This window comes from Neomonachus schauinslandi, chromosome 10, assembly GCF_002201575.2.
Source record: "Neomonachus schauinslandi chromosome 10, ASM220157v2, whole genome shotgun sequence".
Lineage (NCBI taxonomy): Eukaryota > Metazoa > Chordata > Mammalia > Carnivora > Phocidae > Neomonachus > Neomonachus schauinslandi.
Genome location: NC_058412.1, coordinates 25,997,375 through 26,016,568, shown reverse-complemented (window position 1 = coordinate 26,016,568; position 19,194 = coordinate 25,997,375). Strand labels below are relative to the sequence as shown.

The 19,194-nt window shown below is 37.9% G+C and overlaps 1 protein-coding gene across 2 annotated transcripts in view; it reads right to left on the bottom strand.

The window, feature by feature from the left end:
* Positions 1-366: 366 nt before the first annotated feature.
* Positions 367-19,194, bottom strand: part of BIRC6 (baculoviral IAP repeat containing 6) — a 222,930-nt gene continuing 204,102 nt past the window's right edge. For both annotated transcript variants that reach the window (XM_021697618.2, XM_044918838.1), the window contains exons 69-74: positions 18,665-18,882; positions 16,884-17,045; positions 13,611-13,688; positions 6,748-6,936; positions 4,174-4,308; positions 367-1,511 (exon numbers count right to left, since the gene is read on the bottom strand). In XM_021697618.2, coding sequence (XP_021553293.2) covers positions 1,332-1,511; positions 4,174-4,308; positions 6,748-6,936; positions 13,611-13,688; positions 16,884-17,045; positions 18,665-18,882 — 962 coding nt within the window. In that variant the 3' untranslated portion in view covers positions 367-1,331. The remainder of the gene's footprint in view (positions 1,512-4,173; positions 4,309-6,747; positions 6,937-13,610; positions 13,689-16,883; positions 17,046-18,664; positions 18,883-19,194) is intronic.

Genomic DNA, 19,194 nt, shown 5'->3' with positions numbered 1-19,194 from the left:
ACCACCCACCACACCTAACAGTGTGTGTTACAACTTTTCATCTCCCCTCCCTTATCCATGCTTAGGGAGCACTATGTCTTGTACATCAGACAGTATCATACTCCCTAGTTCCCCTTTTTCTTCAGAGAGCAGCTCTGTGTTCAGAATATAGCTTCTCCTTCTGGTCACCTCCAGATTCAAGGTTTCCACACACCACTTCATTTTATATAAATACTGTCAAAAATCACCTTAGCTTTTCCTTTGTGATCAGTGGTCTTTGAAAAAATATCCTTTCCTTTCCCATGCTTAGGTCTTCAAAGTGTCCAATTCTTTGTAGAAAGAGCATTTCACACCATGGCAAACTGTTTTAGAAACAAGACATACTAATACACCTAAGTCTTTATTTATTTGGCTCTAAGAAGAATTTGCATGAAAATGAGCCTGTGTGGCAGGTACAGAACGTACTGTAACAGCACCAGAGAGGAATGCTCTCTGCTCTACAGAGCCTCAGTGTTTTCATACATACATGTGACTTTAGTAATAAAACCAGAGTCCAGGAAAAAAGGAGCCCTTTAGGAAAAAATCAGTTTAGAGTGACTTTTCAAATTGACCATTCCTTCTCATATACTTAAATTCAAATAACGGATACATTCACAGGCCCAAATGTTGGCATAGAATAAAATCATGTTCATTTATTTTTTCTGCATCTTAGAATTAGAAGGCATAAAATTAAATACGTTGAATGTAATAAATTCATCCATACAAGTGCAAGTCTCCAGCTATAATGCATTTTATGGCATATTTATCATTTAAAAAAATGTACCAATAAATCAAAAAAGAGGGAGTATGTCCATTTAACCTTTATTTAAGTGTATGTAGGAGGTCTTCAGAAATCAAAGATGAGCATGAAGATATGGCCAAACATAAAATCTATCAAATTCAGTGAAAAGTTGCTGACTTTAAATAGTAGTTGTAAGAATGACCAATATATATTCTTTGTTAACAACCCCTCACTCTACAGTAAAAAAAAAAACAAAATAAACATTCAGTAAACATTCTTTCCTAAGGTAGTTTCCCTTATATATCAGTGATTTATCCATTTCTTTGTATACACAAATTTGTTGAACATACCAATCAGTGGTTCTCACAATTGAAAAATAAAAGCACAAAAAAGTTTACACTCTTGTACAGGTAAAGAAAAGATCATCTTGAATTAAAATGGATCTCCTTAAGGGCATAGTATAGTTTCAGTTTCAATAACTATTACATAATTAGTTTCTTACATACAAATATTGACATATTTGGCTTGTGCTTCAAAGCCTTTGTGTCTATGAAGTCCATGTCAATGCAGCTCATAATTTGAAGTCACTGGGGAGGTCTTTACTGCTGCTGGGTTTGACCTGATCATGCATTAGAGTCTCCTCAGCACCTGCTGTAGCACTGCACATCTCCGCGGCATCATCAGCATCGGGGTCCAAGCCTTCGGGACAGGGAAGTTTTAGCAGCTCTTCCCGGAGCTGAGCAGTGTGACGCTATATAGGGGAACATGAGCAATATAAGAATTACTAACCCTGATATTCTAACATAACATCATTTGAGGGAGGCACTGAGTTTAAAACAAAACCCAAAGCATTAGGCCTACAAATATTTATTGAGCACCTTCCTTATGTTAGCTACTGTAAGAAGCAGTGAACAAAATGGGCAAAAACCTCTAACCTCAAAATAACTGATGTTGCTGAAAAGCCCTGAGTAGCATGCGCACAGCTCCTACCCATGCCGCCTACCCTGGTAGGAGAGAGAGCATTACCGATGATTTGTAAGATACCATTCACGTATGGTAGATACACTTTGAAATTACAGACAGTAACGTCTTGACTTATAATACATCTTGTCTCTGGCTAAATATTTTTTAAGACTGATTTTTTAAATTAATTAATTAACGAGAGAGAGAGAGAGCACGCGCGCCACATGCGAGCAGATGCAGTGGGAGCGGCAGGCAGAGCAGGTAGAACAGGAAGAGGGAGAAGCAGACTCCTCGCTGAGCAAGGAGCCTGATGAGGGACTTGATCCCAGGAAGCAGGGATCATGACCTGAGCCCAAGGCAGATGCTTAACTGACTGAGCCACACAGGCATCCCTCTGGCTAAATATTTTTGACAGAAAGTCCATAAATGAAAATAAACCCACCATTATTTTACTGAATACAAACAAGTATTCATCAGGTACCAGGTCTTGTGTAGGACATCTGCAAAATGTTTTACACTAATAGTCTCACGTAATGCTCAGAAAAAGCCTTAGAAACAATTTTATTTATTTATTTTTAATTTTTTTGACATATATTATTTGTTTCAGGGGTACAGGTCTGTGATTCACCAGTCTTACACAATTCACAGTGCCCACCATAGTACTAACCCTCCCCAATTTCCATCACCCAGCCACCCCATCCCTCCCACCCCCCTCCACTCCAGCAACCCTCAGTTACAATTTTATCATCCTATTTTTTTTTTCGTAAGTAGGCTCCATGCCCAGTGTGCAGCCCAACACAGGGCTCAAACTCATGACCCTGAGATCAAGACCTGAGCTGAGATCAAGTCAGACGCTTAACCAACTGAGCCACCTGGGTGCCCCCCTAAATTTTTTTTCTAATTTAAGCAAGTGAAAAAGAAGAACCAGAGAGATTATATAATTTTGTATTCTACCATTTAGAGAAAGATGTAGAGATATTAACAGAGGGGATAGTTGTCTATAAATATTAATTTTTGGTTTATAATTTTCTATTGGGAGAGAGATGACCTCAAGTATCACACCAGGGCTTTGAAAATTAACTAACCAATGTTTACAGAACAATTTTTATATATGAGACACTGTGTTCAACACTGACAATATAAAAGCAATGAGTAAAATAAGGAAGATATAATCTCTGACTTCACAGAGACTAAATTTGGGTTGGAGGTCTAAGACCTATAAACAAGATAATAACACCTACACACTTGCAGCCATTTGTAAGGTTTCAAAATATATTAACACGCTGGTTAACTCGTAATTTCTCTAGCTCCAATGTCCCTTCCCCTGTGGACAACAGGAGAAAACATTAGGGAAGGAGAAAGAAAAATTTGACAATTATAAAGGCTTAGCTGAGGTGGAATCCTATGTCTTTATTGTGGGATTATTAAGCCAAGTAGCTGCATATGTTTCTCAAGTAGCACTCAGCAGCGAAGGTATAGTTGGGATGACAGAAATTTGGGCTGATTCAGGGATAGAGATTTCCAGGCCTGAGCGACACAGAAATAACAGAGTAAAAGAATTTGAGATATAAGCAAGACGCCAACTGACATAACAAAGCCAAAGAAGGGTGGGCTTTCGTCACTAAGGTTTTGTTTAAAAGAAAGAGCTATCTAAACACAGGTTTGGGGAAGATCGATTTGGTTATGGACTACAGAAAGAACTAGAAGGGGAGAACTAAGTCCAAGGAAGCTGGTCAAACAGACTAAGCTGTGGGAACTGAAAAGAAATAATGGGGAGAGGGGAGGCAGCCTCCCCCTGAAGGCAGCACTGATAAGACCTAGTACTGACCAAGTATACTAGATGAAGGAGGAGTGAAATAGTATCTGAAGATTTTAAGACAGAGAAAAATGATTTAAATGAAAAATATAGGGCACCTGGGTGGCTCAATCAGTTAAACGACCGACTCTTGTGTGTTTTAACACACAGAGGGTATTATAGAAGCTTAAACTGAAGTGATCTAAGTCAAGGCAGGTTTCCATAAAGTTAAATTTAAGCTACAGATGAATGGCAGTGAGCTAGCAAGAGCAGGTGAAAATGAGAGTAAAGGCCTGGAGGGGAGAGTTGAGGGAGCAGAGAGAGGAGCCAGGGTCACTGGTGTGGAGAACTGGGTGTGGGGACCTTGGGTAGAATGAAAAGTAAACTGCAAAAGAGAAAAGGGAAAAGAATAAAAAAAGTCATTCACAGAGCACATGTTGTTGTCAACATCCTTTTTAGGAAGTGTCAACTCATTGTCAAAAATTGATGGCCCTTTTCTACAGACTTTTGGGTAGCAACTTAGGCCTCTGAACTTAAATGTTGTTTCTCTGACTCCTTCTGATTCCTTTACCACCTGGTAACTATGGCTCTGTCAATGACTACAACTCTTCTTGTGAAGCCGCCAGCAGGGCTCCTGTTAGGATGGCTTACTCACCTTGAGGGCTGCGGCGTGGTGAGACATAGTTCTGCCCACCCGCTTATCACTGCTGTACTGCTGGATGTCCGCAATCCACTCCTCACACTGGGCCATGATCTCAACTCTTTTCAAGTAAAAGTGTTTGTGTATAACCTTGAGAATAAAACAGCCAAGGCAACAAAAGGTGTTTGGGTCAGAATTTACAAAGAAATGAAATTTAAAAGACAATCGCAACGTTTTTGTCTCCACAAAACTCAGTTTAGTGAATTTTACATTAACAGGGAGGAATCAGGCTAATGACATCAGCTGATGTGAAATGCCCAGCTCTGCAGGAGAAAACAATGCCCAAGATAAACCAGACATTCAAACAGTTAATCCTATCAGAGAGAATAAAGACAAATACAATGTAATACATTCACAAGGTGAGCACTGTAAATAAATAACCAAGAGAAAATAATTAGGAGGGTACTGACAACAGAAAAACTGGCAAATTTTCAACCTTTAAAAGAGAACTCTATAAATACCTAAATAACTAAAGACATTCCAAATGTCAAAGATATTGATACAGAAATCAGAACAGAGCCCTAAAAACAGGCACTATTACTACTTTGTTAATTTTATCTTCTGGTTAATTTATAGTTAAGATCGTATTTTGTAACATTAACTTTCCTCGTTTGCTTGAGAGTGAGCAAGCACATGTGCAAGGAGGCTTCCTGTGCGCGGACTGGACGGAGGGGCAGAGGCAGACGGACAGAGAGAGTCTTAAGCCGCCTCCATGCCCAGTGCGAAACCCCACGTGGGGCTCCATCTCACAACTCTGAGATCGAAACCAAGAGCCACCCAGGCGCCCCAAAGGTAACCTTCCTTGTAATAACTGGTTTTTACATGCAACTTAAAAAATTCTCTTTGAAAAATTAGAATTTCTTCCTTCCTGGGTAAGCAGTAGGAGTCTACTTCTGACATATTTAAGTTAGAAAATAGATCAATTTGGAAATATATCAATTAAAAAATACTATTCTGGGGGCGCCCCCTATCCTGACTTCTTTAAGCATGTTAGTTTTACTCATTTCTGAACTTTTTATAAAAGGAATCATGAAATGTACTTGTTTATGCTTGGCTTCTTATATTGTAGTTATGATATTTGTCCACACTAACGTGCATAGCCGTTCATTCATGCTGCTGTATTCCATTTTATGAATATTCCATAATTTGTCTATTCATTCTTTTGATAGACAAGTTAACTGTTTCCAGTTTTTGACAGTTACGAATAATGTTATGAACATTCTCTATACCCAGTTTCTAGGAAGCACATACCAAGTAGTAGAACTGCTTGATCAGATTCTGCTAAAGAGTTTTCCAAAGCGGCTCTACTGATTTATATTCCCATCAGAAGTGCATCAGAGTTTCAGTTGCTGCACATCCTAACATTTGGTACCAAAAGCCTTTAAATTCCTAGATATGCCGAAGAGTTAGAAAGGGGCCAGACAATGTGGGGCTTTGTAGGCCATGGTAAGGACGTTGGGTTTTCTTTTCATATAATGGGAAGTCAATGGAGACAATGAGATTATGTGTGGTAATTTCTGCAGAAGGACAGGAGTGGAAGTAGGAAGACTGGTGAGGAAACTACTTCAAATATCCAAGCAAGAGGTAGGTAACAGTGGCTTGAAATAGGTTGGTAATGGCCAAGACGGTTTTAACCACCGTATTTTCATTATGTTTTGAAGGGTGGAGCCCAACAGGATTTGTCATTAGACTGAACGTGTTATGTCAGAAAAAGAATCAAGTCACAGGGGGTACAGGTTTGGGGCTTAGATGAAAGTGCTTTTACTGAGAGAGGGAGGGAAGTAAGGAAGAATATAATCATATTGGCATGCGTGGGTGGCTCAGTCAGTTAAGCGTCTGCCTTCGGCTCAGGTCATGATCCCAGGGTCCTGGGATCGAGCCCCGTGTCGGGCTCCCTGCTCAGCGGGGAGCCTGCTTCTCCCTCTGCTGCTCCCCCTGCTTGTGCTCTCTTTCTCTCTCGCCCTCTGACAAATAAAGAAAATCTTTAAAAACAAACAAAAGAATACAATCATATTTTAGGAAGATTATGGAGAGACAACTAACCACAGGGAGAGTCACTTTTCAGGTGGTGAAATAAAAGCACTTGTGAATATCAAGACAGGTTTCAGAAACTTACTAAGTCCAACTTTTGCCTAAAGGAAAGAAAATATCTTCTCTTCAATATTCACACACGGATATTAGTATAAGGGCAAAGTTTCTATTTGTAAGACAACTTTAGAAAGTACCTTGACCTCCAATAAAAAATAGTATTTTTATGAGAACTACTTTAAAAACACAGTTCGCTAGTAGAATGGTAACTGTTAAAAATAAGAAATTAAAAAATTGTCCCAAAATATAGTCAGATGCCTTGTAGGAAGTAGGTGGTTTTAAAATTCACCTCTATTATATTATTACTCATCTTTTATGATTAAAAGTATAGTTAAGTTTAGTATACCACAGACTATCTAAATATAAAGGCAGGTACAATACTAATAAACAATATTCTATAATGCCTTTAATAAAGTATTTCATTAATTTTATTGAACATACCTCTTTAAAGCACGGTGAAGGGTTTCTGATTTGTTCTAGCATTGCCCACTTAACCGTTGCTTGTCTAATGTTTCCATCATATTCTCGAGAACTCTGTGTGCCACTGGGAGTGCCTCTGGACCGTTCATATCCTGGTTCATTAAAATAAGGCTCAGCTACTAATATAAGGGACTGAACAGACACCAACACCTGAGGAACAAAGAAATAAAGACAAATTATAATGGGACATTTTTATTACCAGTAAACTGATATCTTTTAATATGTGCTTCCACGTATTTTTATCACCATAGAATTGATGTTAATCATTAGGACACTGGAATACTGTATTATTATTATGTTTTTAAGATTTTATTTATTTATTTGACAGAGAGAGAGACACCGAGAGAGGGAACACAAGCAGGGGAAGTGGGAGAGGGAGAAGCAGGCTTCCTGCCGAACAGGGAGCCCGATGTGGGGCTCCATCGCAGGACCCTGGGATCATAACCTCAGCTGAAGGCAGACGTTTAACGACTGAGCCACCCAGGCGCCTCTGAAATACTGTATTATTAAAAGCAAAATTAAAATAGGTACAGTAGTGGGGCACCTGGGTGGCTCAGTCGGTTAAAGTATCTGCCTTTGGCCCAGGTCATGATCCCAGGGTTCTGGAAACGAGTCCCATATCAGGCTCCCTGCTCAGCGGGGAGCCTGCTTCTCCCTCTGCCCTCTCCCCACCTCCCACCCCATTCATGCTCTCTCTTTTCCTTGCAAAAATAAATACAAAAAATCTTTATAAAAAAACAGGTACAATAGACTCATAATATTTGTATATCTTATATTTTATATTCTTGAATCCTTGAAAAAAAACAGAACTAAAGATATTTCCTGAAACTGCTATAAAAACATTTATTTATAAACATCCCACACCAATTTAAACATTATTGTGCTCTAAATGTCCTGACTCTCAAAGAGCATAATGGTAACCATGCACTCTTAATAATACTCACTTGTAGGAAAAACGAGCCAAGACGCAATCTTTATTTTTACTCCAAGGAAAATAAATACTTTTTAAAGGCATCTTGTATTTGCCTTTTTTTAATAACTTTTTTTTTTTAAGATTTTATTTATTTATTTGAGAGAGAGATAGCGAGAGAGGGAACACAAGCAGGGGGAATGAGAGAGGGAGAAGCAGGCTTTCCGCTGAGCAGGGAGCCCGATGTGGGGCTTGATCCCAGGACCCTGGGATCATGACCTGAGCCGAGGGCAGACGCTTAATGACCGAGCCACCCAGGCGCCCTTGTATTTGCCTTTTTAAAAAAGATTTATTTCTTTTAGAGAGAGAGAGAGCACAAGTGTTGAGGGGCAAAGGGAAAGGGAGAATCTCAAGCATACTCTGTGCTGGGCGTAGAGCCGGACGTGGGGCTTGATCTCACAACCCTGAGATCACGAACTGAGCCAAAACCAAGATTCGGACGTTTAATCAACTGCTCCACTCAGGTTCCCCTGCTTTTTAAAACATACACCACTTTGGGGGGCACCTGGGTGACTCAGTAGGTTAAGCAGCTGCCTTCGGCTTAGGTCATGTTCTCAGGGTCCTGGGATCGAGCCCCATGTCCGGCTCCCTGCTCAGCGGAGAGCCTGCTTCTCCCTCTCCCTCTGCCTGCCACTCTGCCTACTTGTGCTCTCTCTCTCTCTGTAAAATAAATAAATAAAATCTTAAGAAAAACCAAACAAACATACACCACTCTGGAAGTATACAAATGCTACTTTATTTTTCTTCAGTGAACTCAGCTATGTAGGAGTCATAACATTCATTTTATGGAATTTTCTGGAAACTTGGATTATCTGACTTACTCATTTTATTCACAGCACACTTTACTGTAGCCATAAAACTGGGCATGAAAAAAACAGTAAATTAAGAAATCCTTGGAAGGAAAAGATTTCTCTTTTTTAAAAGGAATTGATTTTCAATATTAAAAATTATCTAGCTCTGAGAACAATGTAAAATATTTAAGTCAGAGACCACAGTAAGCAGAATAACTTACCCCTTCAGAACCTATTTTTTGGTCATCTGTAAATGAAGATAACAACTACTTAAAGAATGGCTGTGAGAATTAAATAAACTTTCATTGGGAGTTAAGCAGTAGTGCTCATTAAGTTTAATTTATCCACAGTGGCTATTCTTTCTTGGAGTAAAAATAACAGCAGGCATCCACAAAACAGTATAATGTAAAACAAAATCATTTCTACTCTGAAAATAGTCTTTTTACTTAATGTAACATGGGCCTGCAGAAAAGCAGTCAGCATGAGTTCCATTTTTTTTTTTTAAAGATTTTATTTATTTATATAACAGAGAGAGACAGCGAGAGAGGGAACACAAGCAGGGGGAGTGGGAGAGGGAGAAGCAGGCTTCCCGCTGAGCAGGGAGCCCGATGCGGGGCTCGATCCCAGGACCCTGGGATCATGACCTGAGCCGAAGGCTGACGCTTAATGACTGAGCCACCCAGGTGCCCCATCATGAGTTCCATTTTGATCAACAAAACTTAAAAGAGCTACCTGGATCAAACCAAAATATGATGTTTATCATAGCTACATCTGGCTAAAGTGTTAAGAATATGAGCTGACAATGAATAACAGAAAAACACCCATTACATAGCATAGTATATTAATATACATACAGTTACATTTAAGTTAATAATAAACAACATATTTTCATTCTATAATATAGGTTCCCTGATTCCTAGTCAATCCTTTGATACTTTAACAAAGTCAAGAGTAACAGACTTTTATTCATAAGCTGAATTTACAGTCCCTCTCCTCTTCAGTTTTATATTAGTATCCACAAAAGTGCAGGAAGTTTTCATTGTCATTTGTTTGGAACTGACCAAATCAAGAACCACGTAACAGCTTCCTTTCACTATCTGTGTGAAAACAAAAATTTTAAAGCTGTTGGATGGTATTCTACCAGGCCACTGAACTAGTTAGCAATCAAGTCTCCTACAATTTTATATATTCATTTGGTCACTTTATTCCTACCACTATCCATTCTTGTGACTCATTCTTATCTTATCCTTAGACTATCCACTAATTTGCCATATTCCTCCTTCTACCCCACATCCCTTAGGAATTATTAACTTTTGATTTCCTGTATTTTCATGTTGTATCTAAAATTTTATTATGGATATTTCAAACATAGGAAAGTACAGAGTATGTAATCCAAAATACTAATTTGCAACAAGAAACTCTATTAGAAGAAATAATAACATCTTTGGTGTGAGGGAAACACTCTTAATTAGTAAAATGCTTTTAGCCTTTTAAAATAGTAAGTACCTGCCTCTGGAAAATTATGCTGCTATTGAGTAGGACTGTAAACAGTGGATGATTTCCAGAACTTTCCATTTTAAGAAAAATTGTTTCAGGGGAGCCTGGGTGGCTCAGTTAAGCGTCTACCTTCAGCTCAGGTCATGATCTCAGGGTCCTGGGACTGAGCCCAACATCTGGCTCCCTGCTCAGCAGGGAGTCTGCTTCTCCCTCTCCCTCTGCTCCCTGCCCCCACCACTCATGCTCACTCTCTTGCTTGTTCTCACTCTCAAATAAATAAAATCTTTAAAAAAAAAGAAAAAGAAAAATGGTTTCATATATATATATATATAACTATATATATATATATAAAATGCTTGTTTTATATATATATATATAACAATTTTATTTATATATTTGAGAGAGAGACAGAGAGAGCACAGCAGGGGGAGGAGGAGAGGCAGAGGTATAAGCAGACTCCCTGCTGAGACACGGGGCTTGATCCCAGGACTCTGGGATTAAGACCTGAGCTGAAGTCAGACGCTTAACTGACTGAGCCACCCAGGTGCCCCAATGGTAATATCTATTATAAATGGTTGATTACATGAACCATAAATTATGTTTAACTCCTCTTGCATATGACATCTTTATTAACATCCAACTGGATGAAACTATTCACAAGGCATTATAATAGGTATTTTAAGTACATTATAGCAACATTAAAAACTAGTTATAGCAATGCTAAAATTTGGTGCTACTGTAACAATTCTGATGAAAGTTTTAATGAATAAGACTTTTGATTTTAAATTGTGCTAATAGTTAAGACAATTACTATGTTACTGATAGATATGAGACCTATGGCATAAGACTACCATATGTGATATTTTTATACAAATAACCATTATTCTTTTAAGAATTTCACTACAGAGAAACCAAGCAACTCTAATAAAGCTTGCCACTGTTCAAAATATCTTGGAATTGTTTTTAATTGTATATAACCTTCAGAAACTTTTTGTGGAATATTTTCAATCTGGCAAAAGTACTTTTATCCTTTGTGCACATGTGATAAATAAAAAGGTAAAACAATGTTGGTTCCCAAAATCTAACCAAGAAGAAAATTAAGTAATTTTCCCTGATCCTCCCTAGTTTGCCCCTGAAGAAAGTTTCTAACAGAGCACAAAGAGCAATGTTTTCCTGCCTGCATGCATTTATTTCTTGTATAATATATAATAAAAGAACCTCACAAAGAGACCAGTATTTCTTAGGACAGATGCAAAAATCCTCAAACAAAATGCTAGCAAACTGAATCCAGTAATATATAAAAAGAATTATATACCAAGAGACCAAGTGGATTTATCCCAGGAATGCAAGGTTGGTCTAACACCCCAAAATTAGTATAATACATTGTATTAATAAAATTTAAAAAATAGTAGAATCATTTCAACAGATGCAGAGAAAGTATCTGATAAAATCCAACATCCATTTGTAATAAAAATACTCAGTAAGCCAGGAATAAAGAGGAATGTCCTCAACCTGATGAAGAGAATTTATGAAAAACTCACAGGTAACATGACACTCAATGGAGAAAGACTGAAAGCTTTCCTCCCTAAGATCTGGAGGAAGACCAGGCTATTCACTTTTGCACAGAAAAGAGAGCCTCCTCTTGCTCCTGCCCAAGTCAGTTTGTCACAGATCTGAAAACCTAGACTCAGGAAACTATCTAAAATAAAGAGAATGTCATATAGTAACTGTTATCATTTATAAAACTAAAAAAATCAGAAATGAAATATTTAGTCAATAATGGAGAAACAGTTCAATTACAGTATATGAACTCAAAAGATTATTAATTATAAAAACATAACTTGGAAAAATGGATATGCTCTAATGTTAAGCGAACAGAACAATGTACAAATGATGTATCTAATATGTTCATTATCATTCTGTGAACTATGTATACAACAACAACAACAAAAAAACCCTAAAGGGAATATATAGAAAATTTTTATGTATGGGTACTTAAGTTTCCAAACTTGTAAAATTTAAACCCCTGAGCATAAGTTGCTTTATTTCACAGATTTTGGGTATATATTAGGTATACAGGCAATATAAAAGTTAAAAGCAAATTAAATTTTAAAATAAAAAACTTTGAAAATTATAAATTTATTTTTTAAATTATATAAATTCAACAAAAAATTCAATTCTCAGCTAAGTCTAATTTACTTTATGAAAAATAGGATATCTCTGAATTTCCTTTTGTAGTAAAACTTGTCATAAGCTTAGTTTGTGTTGACAAGAGTAATACACACGTAAAAAAATATTTTAAAGTTTTTGGACTAGAATTGAAATAATCACTTCTAAAATGAAGTAGTACTTGGGAGGAATATTCTAGTAACTTTCTTATAGTTCTCTGCATGAATCATCTAACTTCTTTTTTCTTGGTCTCAAGATTAACAAAAAGGAAAAAATTATTGGTACTATTTTCTTTTTTTTAAAGATTTTATTTATTTATTTGACAGAGAGAGAGCATGCACAAGCAAGGGGAGCAGCAAGCAACAGGCAGAGGGAGAGGGAGAAGCAGGCTCCCCGCTGAGCAGGGAGCCGGATAAGGGGCTCAATCCCAGGACCTTGGGATCCTGACCAGAGCTGAAGACGCTTAACCAACTGAGCCACCCAGGTGCCCCTTGGTACTATTTTCTTAATTCATGAGGATACTGCAAAGTCTTTCCAGAGAACCAAAAAAGTGACATCCTAAGGAATTATTTTTCATATCTTCTTTCACCTAATTCAAAATAAGAGTGTAGAAAAAGAATCTTTTCAGGGTAGGCTTAGCTGGAGATAATTTATGGTGGTTTCTCTTAAACACTAAACTTTAAATATGAGTTTAAACTATTATGAGCAGTAATGATTTGTTTCTGCTTCCTCAATAAACAAGCAAAAAAGTTAATTCATGTTATTAACATGCTTACCTGTTCATCTCTTAGCTGGGATTCTTAACTATGGAGGTAAAGCCTCAACAAAAAGCATTTGATGGGCTATAAAACATATTATGTGCTCAAGTGGTATGTGGAAATTAATTTCCAAAATTCAAGACTATGAAATATGTGTGTCAAATGCTCTGCAAAATAAGAACTTCAAATTCCAAGTTTTATGAATTCTAGGATAGTGCTTCTGAACCTCAGATGAGTCCCATTATTAAGGAGATTACAGAAAAACAGTATTATATGTGGAAGAAAATGTAATACTAGTAGTTTAGTAATTCTACTCACATGAGTTTAAGCCCTGTAAGTGACTGGGAGATGGGAGAAAATTACGTCTTACGTTATCTTTTTGCACCATAGTGTACTTTAAGGGCAACTTGGGAATTTTGTTAAAGGTAATTTTGGCAAAGTGCAAATTTTGTCTTATGCCCTAACTTAAGATTCTAAACTCCAGATGAGACAAGACTCATTGTACTAACTGCTCACCTATAAGCTATTTAGGATAGCTTTTTTGGTTTACTATGTTTATTCTTGGTCACTAAAACCAATTCTTTAAAAAATATAAATAGTTCTTTATTTTCTAAGTGAAACTCAGAGAAATGTGTTTACTTGCAAAAAGCTTGAGGTCTGAGGATTCCACTTCTCTTCTGGTCTTCCATGCCACGTATTTAAGATGCTTAAACAAACCTGAGGAAGAAGGGAAGAAAGCATAAACAGAATTGAGTGGTTTTTTTTTTTTTTAAGATTTTATTTATTTATTTGACAGAGAGAAAGACAGCAAGAGAGGGAACACAAGCCGGGGGAGTGGGAGAAGGAGAAGCAGACTCCCCGCCGAGCAGGGAGCCCGATGCGGGGCTCGATCCCAGAACCCTGGGATCATGACCTGAGCCGAAGGCAGACGCTTAACGACTGAGCCACCCAGGCGCCCCCAGAATTGAGTGCTTTTTAAAAGCAAACTGCCACAACTAGAAGCAAAACTGAAATGCTATCATGTCACAGTATCTCAGTTTTACGTCCCCCAGCAAAACACTAAGGGTCAGTCTGTTAGAACAAACTGGCATCTTCAGATGTGATCCAAATCTGTATGGCATTATAATTCCTTCATAATGAAAAACAACTCTTTGCCAAACCTTTTTTTTTTTTTTTAAGATTTTATTTATTTGACAGAGAGAGACAGCGAGAGAGGGAATACAGCCGGGAGAGTAGGAGAGGGAGAAGCAGGCCTCCCACTGAGCAGGGAAACCGATGTGGGGCTTGATCCCAGGACCCTGGGATCAGGACCTGAGCCGAAAGCAGACATTTAATGACTGAGCCACCCAGGCGCCCCTTTGCCAAACCTTTTAAAAAAAATTTTCAGTGGGAAAAAGTAGTACCATTATACATTAAAAAAATCTCTCTCGGGGTGCCTGGGTAGCTCAGTTGGTTAAGTGTTTGCCTTCGGCTCAGGTCATGATCTCATGGTCCTGGGATCAAGCCCAGCAACAGGCTCCCTGCTCAGCAGGGAGTCTGCTTCTCCCCCTGCGTGTGCTATCTCTCTCTCAAATAAATAAATAAAAATCTTTAAAAAAAAATCTCTCTCAAAATTTTGTAAATTTCCATAAGGATATGGTTTAATAGAAGGGATCTTGATTTCCTATTTGCCTCTACATTCAATTTGTTACAATATATTGTTTAGGTGGAAGTATATGGAAAAATCTAGCTTCACATAAACATGAAGTTGGAAGGAGGAGGACTCAAAGACCCCCTGCAAGGGCCTTGAGGATCTATCTGCTGGGCTCCTCAGAACAAACTTCACAACACAGATACTTGTTCACTCAGACAGCAAGAATGAACTCAAACTATCTGCCAAGCAGAGGTTAAGAGGTCATTCTGGGAAAAACAGAACTGGGGACATTTTATCTATACTTGTAAACTAACAATTTCATATAATGGGCAACAGACTTGGCAAATAAGTGGTCCTTAATAAAGCTGAGAAGTCCACCTCCTTGCTCTTCCTGCAATCGTTCTGTGATAGCAATATGCAAAATATACTAATTCATTTAGGACATAATTTCATTAGTAATTTTTTCTTATTTTTTATATTTTTTATTTTTTTAAAGATTTTATTTATTTATTTGACAGAGAAAGACACAGTGAGAGAGGGAACACAAACAGAGGGAGTGGGAGAGGGAGAAGCAGGCTTCCGCCGAGCAGGGAGCCCAATGCGGCGCTCGATCCCAGGACCCTGGGATCATGACCTGAGCTGAAGACAGATACTTAACGACTGAGCCACCCAGGCACCCCAATAATTTTTTTTTGAAGATTTTATTTATTTGACGGAAAGAGACACAGTGAGAGAGGGAACACAAACAGGGGTAGTGGAAGAGGGAGAAGCAGGCTTCCCATAGAGCAGGGAGCCCAACCCGGGGCTCAATCCCAAGACCCTGGGGATCATGACCTGAGCCGAAGGCAGATGCTTAACGGCTGAGCCACCCAGGTGCCCGTCATTAATAATTTTAAGAGACTTGTACCTGAACAGCTTTGTATACCATTACTTAAGGTACTGTCAAACACTTCATTTTTAGAGCATCCCCGTGACTACCAATGGCAGGTATTCTTACCCCTACCTAGAGATCTGGAATCCAAGTCTTCTTTTTTCTTTCTTTTTTCTTTTTTGGTGAAAGGGAGAGAGAGGGGGACAGAGGGAGAGGGAGAATCTTAAGCAGGCTCCATACCCAGTAAGGAGCCCGATGAGGGGCTCGATCTCATGACCCTGAGATCATGATCTGAGCAGAAACCAAGAGTCCGACGTTTAAATGACTGAGCCACCCAGGAGCCCTTATGCCATTAAGTCTTAAGGAAGTAATTTCTTAAATAAATTTTAACATTTTACACTTAAACTCTTCAGATTCTAGTCTCTCTTCATTAAAGTCAACATTGTTATATCCTCTTCTCTGCTCAGTTATAAAAGACCCGTTCTTTGTTCTTCCAAAGCAACTAAGGTCTACCTCTGATTAAATCTCCTGCAATAAACTCACAAAGCAAATTCCAGTTTTATGATCTGAGTTTATGATGAAGATAAAACCAAGGGAAAACTTAGTTCACCTTTAATAAACCAGATCAACTTCAAGCACTTGCTCCTCTCATCATCAAAGTGTCTGCTTATGAAGTCTATCAATTTCTTCTGATCATCTAGTAATTTTTAAACATGAAATACTTCCAGCATGGAATTCACTGTTGAAATTCCATCAAGCTATCCAAAATTACTTTGAAAAGTGATGACTGTTCTTTTAAATCTAATTTTAAAAGGTTTACTGTCATATGAAATGCTTTTATACCTCTTAGTCAACTTCTTTTTCAGACAGAATGCATCTTCCTATTTATTAAAAAATATAAAACATTTTAACATAAGTTAAGTGGCAAACATAAGTTCACAATTACATGTATCATGGAAAACATGGATAGCTATGAAAGCAAGAAAAAGTGATGATATGCAAAAAAGGAATACAGAGTTGACAGGACCATGCTTTTGGCATTCTGCTATCCTGAGGCACTTGTGAAAAGGTAACTGGAATTGAAGATACGGAAAGTAAAGAAAGGTGAGAGACGAAGACAGACCTTTGGCTCAGGACAAAGTCTCAACTGGCCAAGGAATATGTTGAGTAAGTCCCTCAGTAACTTCTTAAGACTCTAAGTGCTTCTCAACACTGTTGTGTTTCTGCCCTTTTTGGTTCCTTCTCTCTCATTCCTCAGGCTAATCTTTGCATACAGGAAAGAGAAGCGTGAGGAAAGCCAGGGAACTCTTGGAAAGAAGATAACCAAAAGAAAATTTTTGCTTAAATTACAAAGAACCTTTGGTTATAATACTTTGGCATCAGAAACAAAAGGCCGAAATTACATTACCTTGCCATCATTATAAAGGTTTGGATTGAATCGCACGCTATGACCACCAGTTGTCTCTAGATTCACAAGAGGGGGTGAACTGGGATAATCTTGAGGAAAATATACATCAAATTCAAAGCAGCCATTTGCATAAGGGGTGTCCGCTGGACCAGTTATCAGAACCTAGTATGCATGTACAAATACACAAAAGTCCATGTTACTCTTCCTTAACACTACTCGCGATTTAGAAAAACACAATCCAACATGAAATAAGAATAACCTTCTTAATCCTACATACATCTCTACCAGAACATGTTAAAAATGAGATTAAAAGTTACAAATAACAACATGACTAGAAATGGTTTTAGATTAGGATTAAAGTTATTTAGTTTTGGTGAAAATGGGCTATTAAAAGAAAGATGCCTTATTGGCAGCAGGAGAGCTTACCTTAACATCAAATACCCTTTAATATTGTTACTATTTTTCTAAGAGCTTTCCTTCATGATACTTTCTATTGTATTTAACAATTTGAGATTTTAGGTATACTCATCATCACATCCAAAAGGTATGAGGGTAATTTTCTGCAATACACCTTCAGGTAAGTTAACATTTTGAGAAGTAACTTAGTTTTAAAAATTTTTTTCTGGGATAATGAGACAAGTAGTTAACAAAAGTTCTCATGTAACAACTTATGATAAAAAGGTTTTGAGAGAATAGGAGGTATTTCCCATAGGGTAACTGGTAGTCTAAAAAATAGAAGAGAACCCAACAGCGAGTATCAGTTATTTAATGAATTTTGTTTAAGTCGATCAACAGATACTAACTGTGCAAGGCATGAGCAGAAAAGCCTCTGGTCCTGAATAGCTGTGTGTGGAGGCAAGTGGCACTAGAGTCTCAATCTGTGACAACTCTGATAGATGGCTGGGAGCTCCATGTTGGCACTTTTTTATTTAGGTCCAGCATAATGTTTAGCAGAGACAAAGTCACAAGTCTGAACTTATGCGGTCAATTTAGTGATATAATGCTTCCCAATGCAACCATTCTATAATTGGCTATTATGTGTAACAAGGAACAGGTAAGAGTGTGGTCAAATAGGCAAAGTCTGTGAGATTTCTACTGAAAAAATTACCCAAAAGAGCAAAATAAAAAAGCAAGCAAGCAAAAAAGGTCTTCAAGTCAATATGTCAATAGTTAACAGCTGTGCATATAAGGAAGCTGTAACCCAGAATAAAATAACAAATGTAAAGAAAGGTGTGCCACCATTCCCGTCCCTGCCAGGTGTCCAATCTTTATAATCTTCTTGCTGCAGCAATCGCTTAGAACTTAAGGCCAGACTACCATAGTGTTAAAACATAAAGGTGCAGTTATTTATTACTGTACTACCATTACTTAATTCATAGATATTATGGTTCTGTAAATACATGAATTTCCTAGAAAAGGAAAGAAAAAGAATTAATTTTGAAGACTGATAGTATAAAACACAAGAGAAACATCTTGGATGACAAGGAAGAAATCTTAATGACTTTTTTCTATTGACCAGCATTAAATCCTTTGATACTAAGCTCTTAAAAATATCAGCTGCATACAACCTTGACTCAAGGAAGGCATTTTGGTATTTTCTTCTAGTTATTTTGAAAAGCAGTCTCATACACATACTCTAACATTAAAAAAAGGACTCGTTTCACTAATGTCCAAAATGGTCAAAAGAATTTTATTAAAATTCATGCTATTTCTAGTGCTCTGTATGAATATTTAAATATTGACATTAGCCAGAGAGACAGAGAAATAGTTGTTTTTTCTACCTTCATGATGTCAAGTCGTTCCTCATCACAGCGCACGAACACACTCGAAGAGGATGAAAGAGGCAGTGAGGTGGAGAGCGTCACGGCTTCCTGGGCAAGGCGGCGGGCGCGGGCAGCACTATTTGCATCATTTGCATTTTTCACCTGAGACATGTAGTGGTAATTTACTTTAAAACCCAATTTCCCATCTTCATCCTCAGAAACCATCTCAAATGTATCTAAAAGAACAAGAAAAAAAAAAAACACACACTGAAAAAAAAGAGAAAGAACTAGAATGGAGGATAGTTGTTACAATGACAAAAATCACAAAGAAATCACTAGCCCTTCTTCCACCCCAAATGGAGGGGACTGAAGCCTGGCGCAGAGAGCACAGTCAGCCAGACTGGAACAGCACTGTATGGTGACAGATGGCAGCTACACTTGTGGTGAGCACAGCAGAAGGTACAGAGATCATGAATTGCTGTTGTACGCCTGAAACTAATGGAGCATTGTGTGTCAACTATACGCAAAAAAATTTTAAAACCCCACAA